The sequence below is a fragment of the Syngnathus acus genome, chromosome 22 (assembly GCF_901709675.1).
Source record: "Syngnathus acus chromosome 22, fSynAcu1.2, whole genome shotgun sequence".
Taxonomy (NCBI): domain Eukaryota; kingdom Metazoa; phylum Chordata; class Actinopteri; order Syngnathiformes; family Syngnathidae; genus Syngnathus; species Syngnathus acus.
Genome location: NC_051106.1, coordinates 857362 through 876087, shown reverse-complemented (window position 1 = coordinate 876087; position 18726 = coordinate 857362). Strand labels below are relative to the sequence as shown.

Below are 18726 nucleotides of genomic sequence, written 5' to 3'. Positions count from 1 at the left end.
CAGAGAGGTGACATTCCATGTCCCAAGGGCCAGCTTCTGCAGCCGGGGATCAGACTGCCAAGGTCCCTGCCTTTGGCCGCCGCCCAGCTTACACTGCACCCGACCCCTTTGGCCCCTCCCACAGGTGGTGAGCCCATGGGAAGGGGGACCCACGTTTCCTTTTCGGGCTGTGCCCGGCCGGGCCGCATGGGCGAAGGCCCGGCCACCAGACGCTCGGCTTCGAGCCCCGCCTCCAGGCCTGGCTCCAGAGGGGGGCCTCGGTGACCCGCGTCCGGGCGAGGGAAAACGAAATCCATTTATATTTTTCTTCATAAGGGGCTTGTGTGAGCCGTGCTTTGTCTGGCCCCTCACCTAGGAGCCGTTTGCCATGGGTGACCCTACCAAGGGCATGAAGCCCCAGACAACATGGCTCCTAGGATCATAGGGGCACGCAAACCCCTCCACCACGATAAGGTGACGACTCACGGAGGGGAAGCCATAATCACCAATGTTAAAATAATAAAAGGCTTGCAATATTTCAGTTGATTTGTAATGAATCCAGAATGTCTGACATCAGGACTGTCTCAGAAAATTTGAATATTGTGATAAAGTTCTTTATTTTCTGAAATGCAATTGAAAAAACAAAAATGTCATACATTCTGGATTTTCTATGGGATTCAGGTCAGGGGAATTGGCAGGCCAATTGAGGACAGTAATGCCATGGTCAGTACACCATTTACTGGTGGTTTTGGCACTGTGGGCAGGAGCCAGATCATGCTGGAAAATGAAATCAGCATCTCCATAGAGCTTTTCAGCAGACGGAAGCATGTAGTGCTCTAAAATCTCTTGGTACACAGCTGCATATACTCTGGACTTGATGAAACGCAGTGGAACAACACCAGCAGCTGACATGGCTCCCCAAACCATCGCTGACTGTGGGAATTTCACACTGGATTTCAAGCAACTTGGATTTTGCGCCTCTACAGCCTTTCTCAAGACTCTGGCGCCTTGACTTCCAAATGAAATACAAAACTTGCTTTCATCTGAAAAGAGGACTTTGGACCACTCTGCAACTGTCCAGTGCTTCTTTTCCATAGCCCAAGTCAGACGCTTCTTCCGTTGTTTTGAGTTCAGAAGTGGCTTGACCATGGGAATACGGCTATTGGAGCCCATTTCCCGGACACGTATGTGAACAGTGGCTTTTGATACCTGGACTCTAGCTTCAGTCCACTGTCTTTGAAGCTCCCCCAAATTCTCGAAGCGACTCTTCTTCACAATGCTGTTAAGGCTGCGGTCATTTCTCTTGGTTTAGCGGCGTTTCCTGCCACATTTCCCCCTTCCAACAGACTTTTTGTGGATGTGCTTTGAAACTGCACTCTGTGAACAGCTTGCTCTTTGAGAAATTTCTTTTTGTGTCTTACCCTCCTGATGGAGGGTGTCAATAACGGTCCTCTGGACAGCAGTCAGATCAGCAGTCTTCCCCATACTTGTGATTTAGTTTACTGAACCAAGCTGAGTGTTTTTCAATGCTCAGGAAACCCTTGCAGGTGTTTCGAGTTAATTAGACGATTCAAGTGATTAGTTGAATACCCTAATAGTATACTTTCTCATGATATTCTAAAATTTTGAGATACGATATTTGAGTTTTCTTAAGCTGTATGCCATAATCAGCAATATTAAAATAATAAAAGGCTTGCAATATTTCAGTTGATTTGTACTGAATCCAGAATGTATGACATTTTTGGTTTTTTAATTGCATTTCAGAAAATAAAGAACTTTATCACAATATTCAAATTTTTGGAGACAGTCCTGTATATATGTATATAAAGTCAAACCTTGGTTTTCGAACGTCCCGGTTCTCGAACAAATCGTAATTCGAACAAAAAATTCGCGATTTTTTTGCTTCGGTTGTCGAACAAATTTTGGAGGTCAAACCACGTGAGATGAGCCGGGAGGACCCGAGAAAACCCGACCGCGTGGCCCGGATGCCGACTGACTCCGTTGTTATTGTATTTTCGTTACTTTGAGGATTGTATTAACCCCTAATCATGCCTCCAAAGAAAGCAAGTGGGAGCAGTAAAGCCATCCTAAAACACAAAGACGCTCCTAAAGCAATGTGACTGAGCGCCCGGCGCGCTGCAGTTGCGCGATCGGACCAAACTAAGCTCCCTGCGCACTGAGGTTAACTTAAATTTTGGGTTAGTACATCAGGACTTTTAAAATATATTCTAAATTTCAGCGTCGGCTCTGTCACAATAATGCGACCAGCGCGGTGCAGTTGAAGAATCAACAACAAGTGGGACACAATCGTGAAGTGGAACGAAATTTATTGGATAATTTAAACTTTTTTAACAAATAGAAAACTGAAAAGTGGGGTGTGCAATATTATTCAGCCCCCTTGCGCTAATACTTTGTAGCGCCACCTTTTGCTGCAATTACAGCTGCAAGTTGCTTGGGGTATGTCTCTATCAGTTTTGCACATCGAGAGACTGGAATTCTTGCCCATTCTTCCTTGCAAAACAGCTCGAGCTCAGTGATGTTGGATGGAGAGCGTTTGTGAACAGCAGTCTTCAGCTCTTTCCACAGATTCTCGATTGGATTCAGGTCTGGACTTTGACTTGGCCATTCTAACACCTGGATACGTCTATTTGTGAACCATTCCATTGTAGATTTGGCTTTATGTTTTGGATCATTGTCCTGTTGGAAGGCAAATCTCCGTCCCAGTCTCAGGTCTTTTGCAGACTCCAACAGGTTTTCTTCCAGAATGGTCCTGTATTTGGCTCCATCCATCTTCCCATCAATTTTAGCCATCTTCCCTGTCCCTGCTGAAGAAAAACAGGCCCAAACCATGATGCTGCCACCACCATGTTTGACAGTGGGGATGGTGTGTTCAGGGTGATGAGCTGTGTTGCTTTTACGGCAAACATATCATTTTGCATTGTGGCCAAAAAGTTCGATTTTGGATTCATCTGACCAGAGCACCTTCTTCCACGTGTTTGGTGTGTCTCCCAGGTGGCTTGTGGCAAACTTTAAACAATACTTTTTATGGATATCTTTGAGAAATGGCTTTCTTCTTGCCACTCTTCCATAAAGGCCAGATTTGTGCAGTGCACGACTGATTGTTGTCCTATGGACAGACTCTCCCACCTCAGCTGTAGTTATCTGCAGTTCATCCAGAGTGATCATGGGCCTCTTGGCTGCATCTCTGATCAGTCTTCTCCTTGTTTGAGATGAAAGTTTGGAGGGAATCTTGGTAGATTTGCAGTGGTCTGATACTCCTTCCATTTCAATATAATTGCTTGCACAGTGCTCCTTGAGATGTTTAAAGCTTGGGAAATCTTTTTGTATCCAAATCCGGCTTTAAACTTCTCCACAACAGTATCTCGGACCTGGTGTGTTCCTTTGTCTTCATGGTTCTCTCTGCGCTTTAAACAGAACCCTGAGACTATCAAAGAGCAGGTGCATTTATACGGAGACTTGATTACACACAGGTGCATTCTATTTATCATCATCAGTCATTTAGGACAACATTGGATCATTCAAAGATCCTCACTGAACTTCTGGAGTGAGTTTGCTGCACTGAAAGTAAAGGGGCTGAATAATATTGCACGCCCCACTTTTCAGTTTTTTATTTGTTAAAAAAGTTTAAATTATCCAATAAATTTCGTTCCACTTCACGATTGTGTCCCACTTGTTGTTGATTCTTGACAAAAAATTAAAATTTTATATCTTTATGTTTGAAGCCTGAAATGTGGCGAAATGTTGAAAGGTTCAAGGGGGCCGAATACTTTCGCAAGGCACTGTATATATATATACATATATATATATATATATATATATATATGTATATATATATTCAAGATTCAAGGTTCAAGAGTTTTTATTCGCCATGTTTGAGCGTGCCAAACAAGGAATTTGACTTTGGTAAATCACAGCCTCTGTTCAATATTTAGGTGACTAACAACACTCAGGACATGTGAAAAATGGCAAATATTCTCAAACATCCCCTGATCTTAAACTCCCAAGAGGGCAAGGAAGGACTCAAAACTTCAGCTAGGGGAACTGAGAAACCTTGAGAAGAGACCACAGATGGGAAGGTCCCTTATCCAGGATGACCAGGCTGCAATGGATGCAGGGAGGACACATAGTACAAACAGTGTAGACAAATTCAAAAAAGGTGTGGAGAGCAGGATGTTATTAAAGATTAAAGATTAAAGATTAAAGTCCCAATGATCGTCACACACACACCTGGGTGTGGTGAAATTTGTCCTCTGCATTTAACCCATCCCCGTGTCCATCCCCTGGGGGAGAGGGGAGCAGTGAGCAGCAGCGGTGCCGCGCTCGGGAATCAGTTGGTGATCTAACCCCCCAATTCCAACCCTTAATGCTGAGTGCCAAGCAGGGATGCAATGGGTCCCATTTTTATAGTCTTTGGTATGACCCGGCCGGGGTTTGAACCCACAACCTTCCAGTCTCAGGGCGGACACTCTACCACTAGGCCACTGAGCTGGTGGGCCACTGAGCTGGTTATTGCACAGTAATGACTCTGAGACTCTAAGAGTGGTGTGAGTTCATCAGAGCAACAGCCTGGGGGAAGAAGCTGTCTTTGTGTCTGCTGGTTTTGGCGTACCGAGCTCTATAACGCCGTCCGGAGGGGAGTAGTTCAAACAGACTGCAACCTGGGTGAGAAGGGTCTTCTATAGGGTGTTTCATAAAGTACGCAGTTTTTAAAAATGCAATAAATCAGCCAAAATCGATGCAAAATTCAAAATTTTTATTTAATTTCATTCAACATATACTTCAATTTAATAATGAAAAATGATATCGAGCATATGTCCACCTCCACTTTCTCTGCAGGCAGTCATCCGATCGTTGAAATTCACAGGGCTCACATTCACACTGTCTTGCACTACCGCAATGTTTTGTTGCGTTCGAACATTACGGTTTCGACCGGGCGATTTTCTGGTTGCAACTGACCCAGATTCTTTGAATTTCTGTACCAACCTCGAAACTGTTGTTTCGGTCGGGGCATTGTCACGTCCAAAGATCGCGCAAAGTTTACGGACAGTCTCTGCGTAGCACTCCCTGTTTTTGTAATGAGTTTTCACAATAAGAATGCGTTGCTCGATACTGAACCGCTCCATGGCTACAAAATGGAAAAACGACAAATGGTCTTCTAATCGGAGTGATAATAGTATATATATATATATATATATATATATATATATATATATCGGGCCGTGATCTCCAACTCTCACTGGAGTGTGAAGCGGTCGGGATGAAAGTCAGCACCTCCAAATCTGAGACCATGGTCCTCAGTCAGAAAAGGGTGGAATGCCCTCTCCGGGTCGGGAATGAGATCCTGTCCCAAGTGGAGGAGTTCAAGTATGTTGGGGCCTTGTTCACCAGTGAGGGCAGGATGGAGCGTGAGATCGATAGGCGGATCGGTGCAGCGTCTGCTGTGATGCAGACTTTGTACTGGTCCGTCGTGGTGAAGAGAGCCGAAAGGCGAAGCTCTCAATTTACCCGTCCATCCACACTCCTACCCTCACCTATGGTCACGAGCTATGGGCCGTGACCGAAAGAACAAGATCTCAGATACAAGCGGACGGAATGAATTTCATCCGCAGGGTGTTCGGGCTCTCCCTTAGAGATAGGGTGAGAAGCTCGGTCATCGTCGAGCCGCTGCTCCTCCACATCGAGAGGAGCCAGATGAGGTGGCTGGGCATCTCATTAGGATGCCTCCTGGGCGCCTCCCCGGCCGGGGAGGTGTTCCGGGCATGTCCCACCGGCAGGAGACCGTGAGGACGACCCAGGACGTGCTGAAGAGACTATGTCTCTCGGCTGGCCTGGGAACGCCTTGGGATCCCCTGGGATGAGCTGGATGAAGTGGCTCGGGAGAGGGAGTCTGGGTGTCCCTCCTAAAGCTGCTGCCCCCGCAACCTGACCCCGGATAAGCGGTAGAAGATGGATAGATGAATGGATGGCGATATATGTGTGTGCGTGTGCATGTGTGTGTGCGTGTGCGTGTATGCAGATACATTTGCATTATCATAAAGTCAAAGTTGTTTTGTTATGACTTCAAAAGTGCTGAAGCTTTTTCAACATTTTCATTCTGCTTAATAGGACAAAGCAATTTATTGTACTCACACGCATTCCATGCACGCACACACATCCACACACGCACACACACACACTATTAAGTCAATACAAGCGGTCCACACACAACAAATAAAATAAATAAATGTACAATCAAAATTGCAATTACCTGCGGAATTTGTGAAGGGTAAACAAATGTGCGCCACCCCCTTGCTCACACACGCGGCGTTAGCGTTCTAGTTAGCATGCTGAAATGAATACAGTTAGATCCAAAGCAATTTCCTTTTATTTATCTTAGCAGCCGTGCATAAATTAAGGCAAGGGCATCCGGGCAATTAGCATAATTACTAGGAGGCGGTCAGAGCCTCTGTGATTTCGCATGGCGGCGCGTGTGCGAGGCAAGGGAACGTGTTTGTTGTTTTCTTCACGTGTGTGAGTGGCCATCTCTTGTGGTCCTTCTGTTACGCACACACATGCACACACACACCTCGGGGTCCAGCGCACACGCGCGTATTATTAATATGCAAATAGGCTGGTGGGAGAAACAAGCGGCGGGCCTTGAAAACAAAATCCACGTCCGACAGGTGAGGTCAGCGACGCTCGCCGCTACCGTCAGAACACAAACGTCTTTTTATGCAAGGACAACTCTGCCGATAAAAGGCTCGGCTTACTTGGACACCTGCGCACGCGCACACACGTCACATACGTTGCCATTATGAGAGTGCTTCACTCGTGTGCGCCTGAGCGATTGAAAGAAAGTTCAAGTTGAGAGTTTATAATAGACACACATTGACATGCGTGGGGGGGGCATTATAAGTTGTTTTATTAATCGGTTATCGTTATTTTTTCTGCCAAAACACGGTCCTAGTATAATGTTGGTTTTTACAACAACATATCTGCCAATCGTCAGGTGAGATGGCTGCTGTAATTAAAGGGTACCTTTGGTCATTAGCCATATTAACATTTTTCTATTCTACGAATATGGCTTTTCTACAGAACATCTAATCGTTGTATTCATTTATTCCTACATCATTACTCACATTACCCTTAAATTTCAACATAATCGATTTCTTATAAAGGTAGTATATAGGCCTGATTGGGGCGCCCCAAAACGGAATCAACTTTGTGACGTCATATCCGGGGCGCCATATTTCTACCCCAGGCAGCAAAAGTGCCGGTCAAACAGCAATGTTTCAGGCTATATATCTCTTGTCCCTAAGAGGTGTTGTGTTATTTCTTTTTTGATATTGTACATTTACTTTATACTAAATCAGTGCCTGCGTTATACAGTTTGAACAAAGGTACACTTTAAGGTGCGCCTGCGCACGCATCATTCGGCTTACTCACTGCAATCATGTAGAGAAGCGCACACATCTGCTGCGCGCGTGCGCTCATGTGATACGTGGCCCCCTAGGAGCGTCACGGCGTGATCTTCACATCAATCCGCCATTAGACACGCTCGTCTGCGCGTCTCCGCAGGAAGCACGAGACCATCGCGTTTGTTTGCGCGCCAAACGGCAACTCTGACGGGAGGCTCCCCCAAAAGTCCCTACGTCAGTCGCCATCACAAGCACGTGTTGCCATTTGTTGGCCAACGCGTCGGTGCCTCCTTCAAGCGAACGCTAACGTGTGATCGCTAGCGCCTCGTGGCGGGCGGCACCCCGACGCTTATGTGGTATTGATCTCATTGGCTGATGGCGTTGACCATATTGATTGATTATTGACCCCGCCTTTGCCTTATTGTTGTAGTATGTTTTCTTTCCAGTCTCTGGATGGCTTTGTATTTGCACTCAACAAAGAAGGCCGCTTCCTCTACATCTCTGAGACCGTCTCCATATACCTGGGACTCTCGCAGGTCAGTCCACGCCGTCCATGCAGCTAACAAAATAAGCGTTGATGTCAACAAAAAATGAGTTGAGCGTAAGCGGCAATGCAACACATTCCTCATGATTGCACAAAGCGCAACTCTTATTGCGCTGGACAGTTTGCAGTCTGGGCTATGTAAGTATTATACTGCCCCCTGGTGGCCAAGATGTAGTCCGGATATCGCCGTCTTCATACCTCTTGGTGCGCAAAATGGAAATGCAGATGTTGCTCTCTTTTCTAAGGGCAACATCTGCATTTGAATCTTGACGTCCATACTGCCACATGTGTGTCCGTCTATTTTTTACGTGTGATTGCTTTTGGCTTCACTTTTTGTCTTTTCTGTCCAACCCTGTTTAATTAATCTCATTTGGTCAACAATGACGATTGTCAACAAATGAGCTTCCTTTACAATCTCATCGACGGGACGCACGCACGTCCGCTATTCTGTGTGTGCGTGTGCGCGAGTCAGCTCGCGAACGAGCCACGCTTCCCTATCCGTGCACTCGCCGCGGACTCCTCGCCTTAATGGAAGCACCAAGGTCAGGCTTGACCTTGACAAAGCTAATAAGTCATTAGTGACGAGCTGAGCGTGTACCCGCGTGTGCATCTGTGTGTGTGTGTGTGTGTGGGGGGGGGGGGGGGGGTTCAATACGACCTGCTCAGTGATAAAATTTATGTTTCTATGCCCAATGTTTACATTGAGATTTTCAGTAGTTTTCAATGTGGAATAACTATTTAACACAGCTTGTGCTGTAGAGCGCCACTATGTGGCAGAGATATGGATTGCATTGACCCAGTCACTCAAGTCACCAGCTGAAAAATGGCTCTGTATCTTCACCTGGCCTAGTTGGGCAAGTGGTCGGTGGTGACGTGGGGGCAGGATTATGCAAATCGGCGGCGCTGTGACGTCTCAGTTGGCACGTAGCGTCGTGTTAGTTGCACGTTCATTCCAAACAATTCCGCACTTGAATGGAGTTAGACGCGTACGTGGCTTGAAAATGATTGTGGATCTTCACCGGGCCTTTCCGTGCAAGTCGCTCAGTGTGACCTTCCAATGGGCGTCATAGGCGACCACGCAACTATCGGCTGCGCATCTAGGCCGAGGTGAGCTCATTGATCACGTCTTTGGCAGGAAACTTCAGCCTTATGCTGACTTTCACAATTAGCTTGATTTGTGAAAGTTGACCAAGCAACTGCTGCTGCATTAAAGAAAGCATGCTTTTTTTTCTGCAATTTTTGACGCATAAAATTTTACTGACATGAGCTCCGCCATTTTAACGAACCTGTAATTTAATTTTGTCTTTTCTTGCGTCGTGTTATTGCGGAAAATAAATCCGGTCGAGGACTCGTTGCTTTGTCAAAAAGCTTTTTTGGGGGACCAGCCCTCAATTTGATGGTGCCGCCATCAAGTTTAAGAATCATCAGCGACAAAGAAGATGGCGGATGGTGTGGAGGCGCCGTACGGTTAAAGGCTGCACGCCAACACGGCTAAGATAAAAGCCAAAGAACAAGATAAGGTTTGCTTGCACGACAATTAATCAATTATTTGATAGACATCATCAATCAATGCCGGAAGCGCAATTATTCCAGGGAGGGAGAACAAGGGAGGCAAAGGGAGCAGTCTTCCTATCCCATTCACCAAAGCCATCGCTGCGAGCAACTCTCGTGCGCATTCTCGTCCATTTTGAGGTGACCTCGACAAGGACGCTGTGTGTTGCAATTCTGCTCTTCAAAAAAGTCTCTGTTTTTTCCATTTGTCATTTGTTTCAGTCGCCTGCAAAGTTGCAAATGTCTGAGGTTTCCTCAAAGACAAAGAGCCAACTTTGGAAGAAACCTTTGCAAACTGCGCATGTCTATTTCTATCCATGTCAGAAACGGCCGATGGACCGCGTAAATATCAAGCAGCACAGGTGGATGCGGAATGCTAACCAAGTACGTCAGATGCAAATGAAGTCGATCATTTTTATTGACACGCCCGATCGATGAGCGGCAGAAGGTCAACGTTCCCCCTGGAGACTGCGACGCAATTTCAATCGAAACCCCAGAGGAGGTCGCACGTGTCCTTGGCGCACTGCCGGGCCACTGTGCGTGTGCGCGTGTGAGTGCCTTGCGAGTAGGTCCACACAACATATTAGAAAAATTATATAATATGCGTATGGCAAAGACACACAATAAGTTTCTCATGGAATCGTTTGCTTTGAGCCGAATTGGACCAGTGGGACGCAAACCTAAATACAGTGGAGCCTCGGTTTTCGAACATCCCGGTTCTCAAACAAATCGGTATTCGAACAAAAAATTCTAGATTTGTTTGCTTCGGATGTCGGACGAAATTCGGTTGTTGAACCTCGTGAGATGATCCAAGATGCCAACTGACTCCGTTCGTTATTACAATCTCTTTACTCTGAGGATTGCATCAACTCTAATCATGCCTCCAAAGGAAGCAAGTGGGAGCAGTAAAGCCATCTTAAAACACAAAGATGCTCTTAAAACAATGCGACAGTGAGTGCCCGGCACGCTGCGGTTGCGCAATTGGACCAAATTAAGCTCCTTGCGCACTGAGGTCCACTTAAATTTTGGAAAGTACATCAGGACATTAAAACTATTTTCTAAATTTCAGCGACGGCTCTGTCACAATAATGCGACCAGCGCGATGTAGTTGCGCGGTCGGTGACGCGCTACGGTTGCGCGTTCGGCGGTGCACTACAGTTGCGCGATCGGAAGAAATTAATAGTGTGTGTGTGTGCGGGTGTGTGTGTGTGCGTGCGTGCGTGTGTGCGTTGTGTCCCGATGGATCGCCACCTTTTCGTGGTGGGGCACTCCATGACCCCCAGAGCTATGTCGGCGGGAGTCTTGTACTCCTGGCAGGGTTACCTAAGCTGAACGGGTAGAGGCCAGACTAAGAGCGATCCAGTGCTCCGGGGGGGATACACATATGGGCAGGTTTCCAACAGACCGGATCTAACAGTCCCCTGCAACTGCACTCACCTGAAGGTCGTCTCGAGCTTCTCGTGCCAGTGGAACATGGTGGGTGTGGCCAAGATTGTGGGGAAGGAACTTGCGCGCCCCATCCCTCACACAAATCCACTCTTTGCGCAAGCTTCAGCTTCTTCTGTAAAGTCCTCTGGCGACAGGATAAAGTTACTGGGGAGGTCAAGGATGTGACTGGAGGCTCCTAGCTTGAGTCCTGCACAGGGGCGGCGTGGGTGTGATGGTCATTGGAAGATTGGGATTCAGGAACAAGATCTTTCTTCAGCAGCTGCCAATGTGACTGAGCTCACCCCAAATTGGGGAAGGGTCTGGAAAAGGTGACCCACACATTGTTTGTTCCTCATACATGGGTGGCCAACCGCAGCCACCAAGGCATCCCCTACTGCGGTCGAAAACATAAAGGAAAACACATGACTATGAATCTGGCTACCTGGAATGTCCGCACCCTCCTCGACACTCAGGACGGGACAGAGAGACGGACGGCGCTCATTGCACATGAGCTCAGGAGGTACAATGTAGACATTGCAGCACTCAGTGAGACTCGGATCTCTGGTGAAGACTCCTTGCCAAAAGTCGGTGAAGGCTACACCTTCTTCTGGAAGGGTCTCCCAGAAGGCGAACGGAGGTTCCATGGAGTTGGCTTTGCTATAAAAAGTAAACTACTCAATAACATCCCAGAGTCTCCCCAAGGCATCAGTGAACGGCTCATGACCTGGCGTATCCGCCTGGTGAAAGGCCGGTTTGCTACGCTACTCAGTGCGTATGCCCCCACCCTGGATGCTGATAGCAACATCAAAGATGCCTTCTACGATTCTCTTGCAGCGGTCCTATCCAGAGTCCCTAAGTCTGATAAACTTCTCCTCATGGGTGATTTCAATGCCCGAGTTGGCACAGATGCCAAGCTGTAGACTAAGGTAATTGGAACCCATGGGTCTGGAAAGATAAATAACAATGGCATTCGACTCCTTTCCCTGTGCTCTGAGAACCAACTTCTCATCACCAACACAATCTTTCAGCTGAAAAAGAAATACATAACATCTTGGATGCACCCACGATCCAAACATTGCCACTTTCTGGACTACATAATCACACGGCAACAAGACCAACACGACGTCTGCATAACCAGGGCCTTGCATGGGGCTGAATGCTGGACTGACCACCAACTGATCAGATCGAATCTGAGGATGAAAATCCAACCCCCACACAAAAAACAACAGCCAAGAAAGCGATTGAACTGCAGGGCCCTGGACTCTCCAGAGTGCACAGCCCACTACCGCAGCAAGCTGGCTACGGTACCACCTGTGACATGAACAGTGAGTGGGCAAAACTGAGGTCAACACTACACCAAGCTGCCTCTGAAACCATTGGCTTCACTCAGGAGCGCCATCAAGACTGGTTCGACAACAGCTCGGGAGAAATACAGGAGTTGTTGGACGCCAAGCGAAAAGCCCATGCTGCTATCCTCTCCAACCCTCTCTACATCGCTCCTCCACCATTACAAAACCACAAGAGCTGAGACACAGAAACAACTGTGGCTCATGGAAAATGAATGGTGGCTCAAAAAGGCCCAGGATATCCAGGGATATGCAGATGCTAATAACACCTACGCATTCTACGCTGCTGCAAAATCTATCTATGGCCCATAAAAGCGAAGCATCGCTCCAGTAAGATCTGCAGACGGACTCGAGTTATTCAAGGATAAACAACTAATTCTCGAGCCCTGGGCTGAGCACTTTGATTCACTATAAAATAAACCCCTCGGATCCATCAGTGCTCAATGTGCTCCCAAATCTCCCGCCATCTACCTCCCTTGATGACCTTTCCATGTTCAGTGAGGTCTTTACTGCAATCAGGAGCCTCAAAAACAACAAGAGCCCTGGCCCTGATGGAATCCCGGCTGAGATACTAAAGAAAGGAGGCTACCTTCTCAAGCGGAAGTTGTTTCACTTCTTAGAAACCATCTGGCACAGTAAGACCCTGCCTCAAGAATGGAAAGACAGCAACATTGTCACTGTCTACAACAGGGATGGCCAACCAGTCAGAGACTAAAAGCCACATTTTTTTACCGTGTTACCGCAAAGAGCCACATCATACACATGAGCAGCACATGAACATCACCCCATCCCTTCCTCTTACACACACACACACACACGCACACACACGCGCACACACACACGCACACACACACGCACACACACACGCACACACACCCCTCTGCTCAGCCAAATTTATTGTGTGACATGTCACGCACCAACATGATAATGACATAAATTGACTCCTACAGTACTAAGACCACAGCCCAAAGACCGCATTTTCAACAATGAACATTGTGTGCATTGTCTCACACAGACAAACTCTCAGTTCAACAAAGTCCACAAACAAAAACCTGTTTTTTCACTTACTATGTGTGACGGGACAGACCATTCGTTTTAGTTTGTCGTTTTCAGGAAACAAGATTTCAATGACGTAACTGAGGCATTTTTTAACGAACTCCTCTCCATTGTATGGCTTTTTAGCCCGTGCAATGTTCCAAGCCAGTTGAAACAATGCAAGCGTGACAGTCTCTGAGTGCTTCGTAATTTTTTTGAAGACTTTTCAAAGTGTCCAACTTGCGCTGAAGAAATTCAGTCCCTTTTGGAAAGTCCTTATCGATCTTAGCTTGAAGTGAGCTGAAGTGGCGCTGAAGATTTTAAGCTTTTAAATGCGCTAATGACGTCCGACATATCAGGCAGAATGGCTTGCCATTGCGTTCAACAAAAAAAATATAAACTTTCCCACTCTGTTAAAAACTTCCTGTGTTCATCTTCATATATTCGTTTAGCTGTGCATTTTGTCCTTGCCATTTTGAGAGCGAAATTGACACTCCTCGAATGGGTTTGTCCCTCCTCCTTTGCGGAATTTCACCTCACGCGCATGAGGGTTTGACCAAAATACCATATTGAACTAAAGCGAAGCAAACACACACATAAAATAAACACAAATGTTGATATGAACGTAAAAGAGCCGCATGAAACCAGGCAAAGAGCCGCATGCGGCTCGTGAGCCGCGGGTTGGCCACCACTGATCTACAAGAAGAAAGGTGACAAATCATCTTGTGGTAATATTCGTGGCATCTCCCTTTTCTCAGTGGCCGGCAAGGTAGTTGCGGAAATTATGCTCCCTCACCTTACATCTCTAACAGAGGGCATCCTTCCAGAGACACAGTGTGGCTTCAGAAAGAACCGAAGTATATGGACATGATTTTCACTGCCCGTCAAATCCAGGAGAAATGCAGGGAACAACACAAGGACCTCTAACATCACCTTCATTGACCTCACCAAGGCCTTTGACACAGTTAGTAATTGTGATTTGGTCTGGAGCATCCTCATGAAGTTTGGTGTTCCCCCCCAAAATTCTCAGCATTTTATAACAGTTTCACAATGGTATTCAGGCCTCTGTACTTGTAGACAGTGAACAGTCCCCCTCATTCCCCGTGAAAGTAGGGGTGAAGCAGGGGTGTGTACTGGCTTCAGTGATCTTCAACCTCTTCCTGGCAGCAGCCATACTCCTATTTCGTTAGTCCATCGCGGAAGATAGCAGTGTCTCCATCGAGTTTCACCTGCATGGGAGCTTATTCAACATCCGACGAAGATGGCAGACTCCAACATCCAGGAGCTGCAAAATGCAGATGACTGCACACTCCTCACCCACACCCCTGATAAAAAAAGGTAAAGACCCAATGATTGTCACACACACATCTGGGTGTGGTGAAATTTGTCCTCTGCATTTAACCCATCCCCGAGGGGAGCAGTGAGCAGCAGCGGTGCCGCGATGCCATGCAGCATGCACTAGACACCATGTCATCAGTCTACCGCTCATTAGGTCTGGTAATCAACACCCAGAAAACAGAAGTACATATCCAGGAGAGGTCCCCATCCCCGACACCCCCAGTGTTTACCATCAGCAGCACACCCTTCAAGGTCGTTGAGCAGTTTTGCTACCTCGGCAATACTCTGACCTCAATATGCCAGATCAATGCTGAAATCCAGGCTCGTGTCAACTCAGCCTCCTCTGCCTTTGGGAGACTGCGCTCTCGGGTGTTTGAAAATAACAATTTTCGAACCTCAATGAAAGTGTCAGTCTACAGGGCGGTGTGTGTGTCAACTCTGGTGTATGGGTCAGAACCCTGGACACTATACCGCTGCCTTGATGTATTTAACATCAGATGCCTTCAATGCATTCTTGGCATCACATGACAGGACCGGGTTCCTCACATGGAGATGTTACAGCGCACTGACTCCATAATCATAGAGGCAATCCTGGCACAGAGACAACTGGTTGGCTACACCATTCGAATGCCAGGACACCGATTGCCTCGTCAGGTGGTCTATGGTCAGCTCCTGTCAGCCAGCAGAAAGCCCGGAGGACAAAAGCTGTGATATAAAGTCCAACTGAAAGGGATACTGAAGAGGTGCAACATCAAACTCAATGAACTTGAGGCAGCTGCAGCTAACCGATCGCTGTGGCGCTCGCTGTGCCATGATGGGGTCATGTACCTAGAGTGTCGAAATCAACACTGGAGGGACCTGCGGAGGCGAAGACACCATTCTGCAGTTCCAGAACCATACCAACACCCTGATCCAGGCCTTACATGTCCTCACTGTGGCAGGACATGTGGCTCCAGGATCGGACTTCACAGTGACATAGAATAGCATCTGCGCCAGCAACGATAGCCACCAATCAGATCAACAAAATGGAAGCTACGTCTTCTTCGACGACGATGGACCGCCTAAGCAAGCAAGCGTGCGTGTGTGCGTGCATGTGTGTGCGTGTGTCGGGTGGCGTGTTGCTTGGCACCTCCTTCATGGGTCACATCATGCGATTGTTTTTAGCATCCTGTGTTTTGTTTGCTTTCATGCATCACATTCAATCGCACTCAGCTGACACGTGCCCTTGAGGCAGCAGAAAAGAGCTCATCTATTTGTCATCTTTTGAGCGGCTGACAACCAGAGTGTCTATTTACCTCGCATGTGTGTGCGCGCATCAAAAGTAATTCCTCCTCAGAGTGTGAACACATTTCTGTCAGCGCACGTTTTGCACGTTTGCATCTCGTAGCCAGCCTGAAACGTCCGCAACAGCCCCGACCATCGTGGCCGCTTCAAAGTCGATTCGTCAACAACTCGTCGACCGTCAAATGAATGGACAACTATTTCGATCGTCGCGTCACTGTTCAGAGCCTTTTATTTCTCGTTTTTTTTTTTAATGCAAGCCTCTCAACAATATATAGTCATTGGTCTTTGGATATCGTATTCCGAGGAAGTAATGACTGGCGGTTTCCTTCAGGTGGAGCTGACGGGCAGCAGCGTGTTCGACTATGTGGACCCGGGCGACCACGTGGAGATGGCGGAGCAGCTGGGCATGAAGGTCCCGCCTGGCCGGGGGGCGGCAGCAGCACTGTGCCGGGGCACCATCAACGAGGACGCCGCCTCGTCGGCCTCGTTGCCGTCATCGCCGCGCCCTGAGACGCCCGAGCCAGGTAACCGGCGCCGCTCGTTGCCGCTCATTGCTGCTGGTTGCCGCTCGTTGCTGCTCGTTGCCGCTCGGCCACCGGGAGCCAGTACTGCCGAAGCCAAACCAAGAGGAATCAATTTCTGCTTCTGCTGCGAGCTATCAATGCAAGTTATTATTAGCAAAGTCTAAAAAATCACAGAGGAGTGCAAGTGTTGTCCAACACGCTCATTGGTAACTCTTAGCAGTTCAATCAATCTTTTTTTTTCTTTTTTTTTTTATCAATCTTTTTATTTGACAAGTTTGAGCATGCCAAACAAGGAATTTGACTCCCGTAGATCTCGGCCTCTGTACATTTAGGTAGCTAACAACATTCAGGACGACATGTGCAAAAATTGACAATTATTCTCAAACATCCCCTGATCTTAAACTCCCAGGAGGGCAAGTAAAAACTCAAAACTCTTACTAGGGGAAATGAGAAACCTTGAGAAGAGACCACAGATGGGAGGATCCCTCTTCCAGGATGACCAGGCTGCAATGGATGCAGAGAGGACACAGTACACATAATATGGACAATCCAAAGGTAAAGCATCGAGAGCAGGATGTTATTGCACAGTAATGTCTCTGAGACTCTATGAGTGGTGTGAGTTCATCAGAGCGACAGCCTGGGGGAAGAAGCTGTGTCTGTGTCTGCTGGTTTTGGCGTACAGCGCTCTGTAACGCCGTCCGGAGGGGAGTAGTTCGAACAGACTGCGACCTGGGTGAGAAGGGTCTGTAGAGATGTTACTTGCACGTTTCCTGGTCCTGGACAGGTACAAGTCGTGGATAGATGGGAGGTTGTTCCCAATTGTCTTTTCTGCAGTCCTGATTGTCCGTTGCAGTCTGTGCTTGTCTTGTTTGATGGCTGATCCAAACCAGAGAGTGATGGAGGTTCAGAGGATAGACTGGATGATGGCAGTATAGAAGGTCTTCAGTAGCTCCTGTGGCAGGTTGAACTTCCTGAGCTGTCTCAGAAAGTACTGCCGCTGCTGGGCCTTCTTCCGGACAGAGTCTATGTGGCTGGCCCATTTCAGGTCACGAGAGATTGTGGATCCCAGGAACTTGAAGGTGTGTGTGGAAGTGGTGAAGGGTCTCTCCTGAAGTCCACTGTCATCTCCACGGTCTTGGGCGGGTTCAGATCCAGGTGGTTTTGGCTGCACCAGTGGACCAGCTGCTCCGCCTCCTGTCTGTACGCAGTCTCGTTACCGTCCCGGATCAGTCCGATGAGAGTGGTGTCGTCCGCATACTTCAAGAGCTTCACAGAAGAGTCGCCTGAGCAGCAATCGTTAGTGTAGGGAGAGAAGAGCAGTGGGGAGAGGACGCACTCCTGGGGGGCGCCAGTATTGGTGGTCCGGGTGTTGGATGTGATGGTCCCCAGCCTCACATGCTGTCTCCTGTTGGTCAGGAAGCTGGTGATCCACTGACAGGTGGAGGCAGGCACCGCGAGTTGGATAACCTTCTGGTCGAGGATGTCAGGAGCGATGGTATTGAACGCCGAGCTGATGTCCACAAGCAGGATCCTGGCGTACGTCCCTGTGGTGTCCAGGTGGTGCAAGATGTAATGCAGTCCCATGTTGACCGAATCATCCACCAACCTGTTTGCCCGGTAGGCAAACTGCAGGGGGTCGAGCAGGGGGCCCGTGATGTCCTTCAGGTGGTTCAACACTAAACTCTCAAAGGATTTCATGACGACAGATGTCAAGGCGACAGGTCTATAGTCATTCAAACCTGAGATGGCGGGCTTCTTGGCCACCGGTACGATGATGGAGCTCTTGAAGCACGAGGGCACCTCGCAAATGTTGGTTTGCATAGTTTGTTAGCAGGGGTGTCAAACTAATTTGTTTTGCGGGCCGCATTGTAGTCATAGCTTCTTTCGGAGGGCCATTATGACTGTCAACCCAAATCAATGTATGAGCACCTCATATTATATACAGTAAAAGCTACAAAACAAACTGACAAATAACTCGTTTTCAAATCAGACGAGTAAAAACTGGTCAAATTAAAAAAAAAAAAAATTATAATAAAAGTGAAGACATTTTGCAATTTTAGTAATGACACGAATTTGATGCACAATATGTCTTCGGGGGCCACCCAAAATGAATTGGCAGACCGTATCTGGCCCCCGAGCCTTGAGTTCGACACCTGTGATTTAAACCCTAGTTTGAAACGCTAACTCTAGTATGAACCCTAGTTTAAAACCCTAGCCCGAGCTTTAAACCCTACTTTGAAACTCTAACCCTAGCTTTAAACCCTACTTTGAAGCCCTAA

The 18726-nt window shown here is 47.6% G+C and overlaps 1 protein-coding gene across 4 annotated transcripts in view; it reads left to right on the top strand.

Annotated features, from left to right (window-relative positions):
* Positions 1-18726, top strand: part of LOC119116691 (neuronal PAS domain-containing protein 3) — an 81818-nt gene that overhangs the window by 38797 nt on the left and 24295 nt on the right. For all 4 annotated transcript variants that reach the window (XM_037242315.1, XM_037242318.1, XM_037242316.1 and 1 more), the window contains 2 exons: positions 7844-7933; positions 16255-16447. In XM_037242315.1, coding sequence (XP_037098210.1) covers positions 7844-7933; positions 16255-16447 — 283 coding nt within the window. The remainder of the gene's footprint in view (positions 1-7843; positions 7934-16254; positions 16448-18726) is intronic.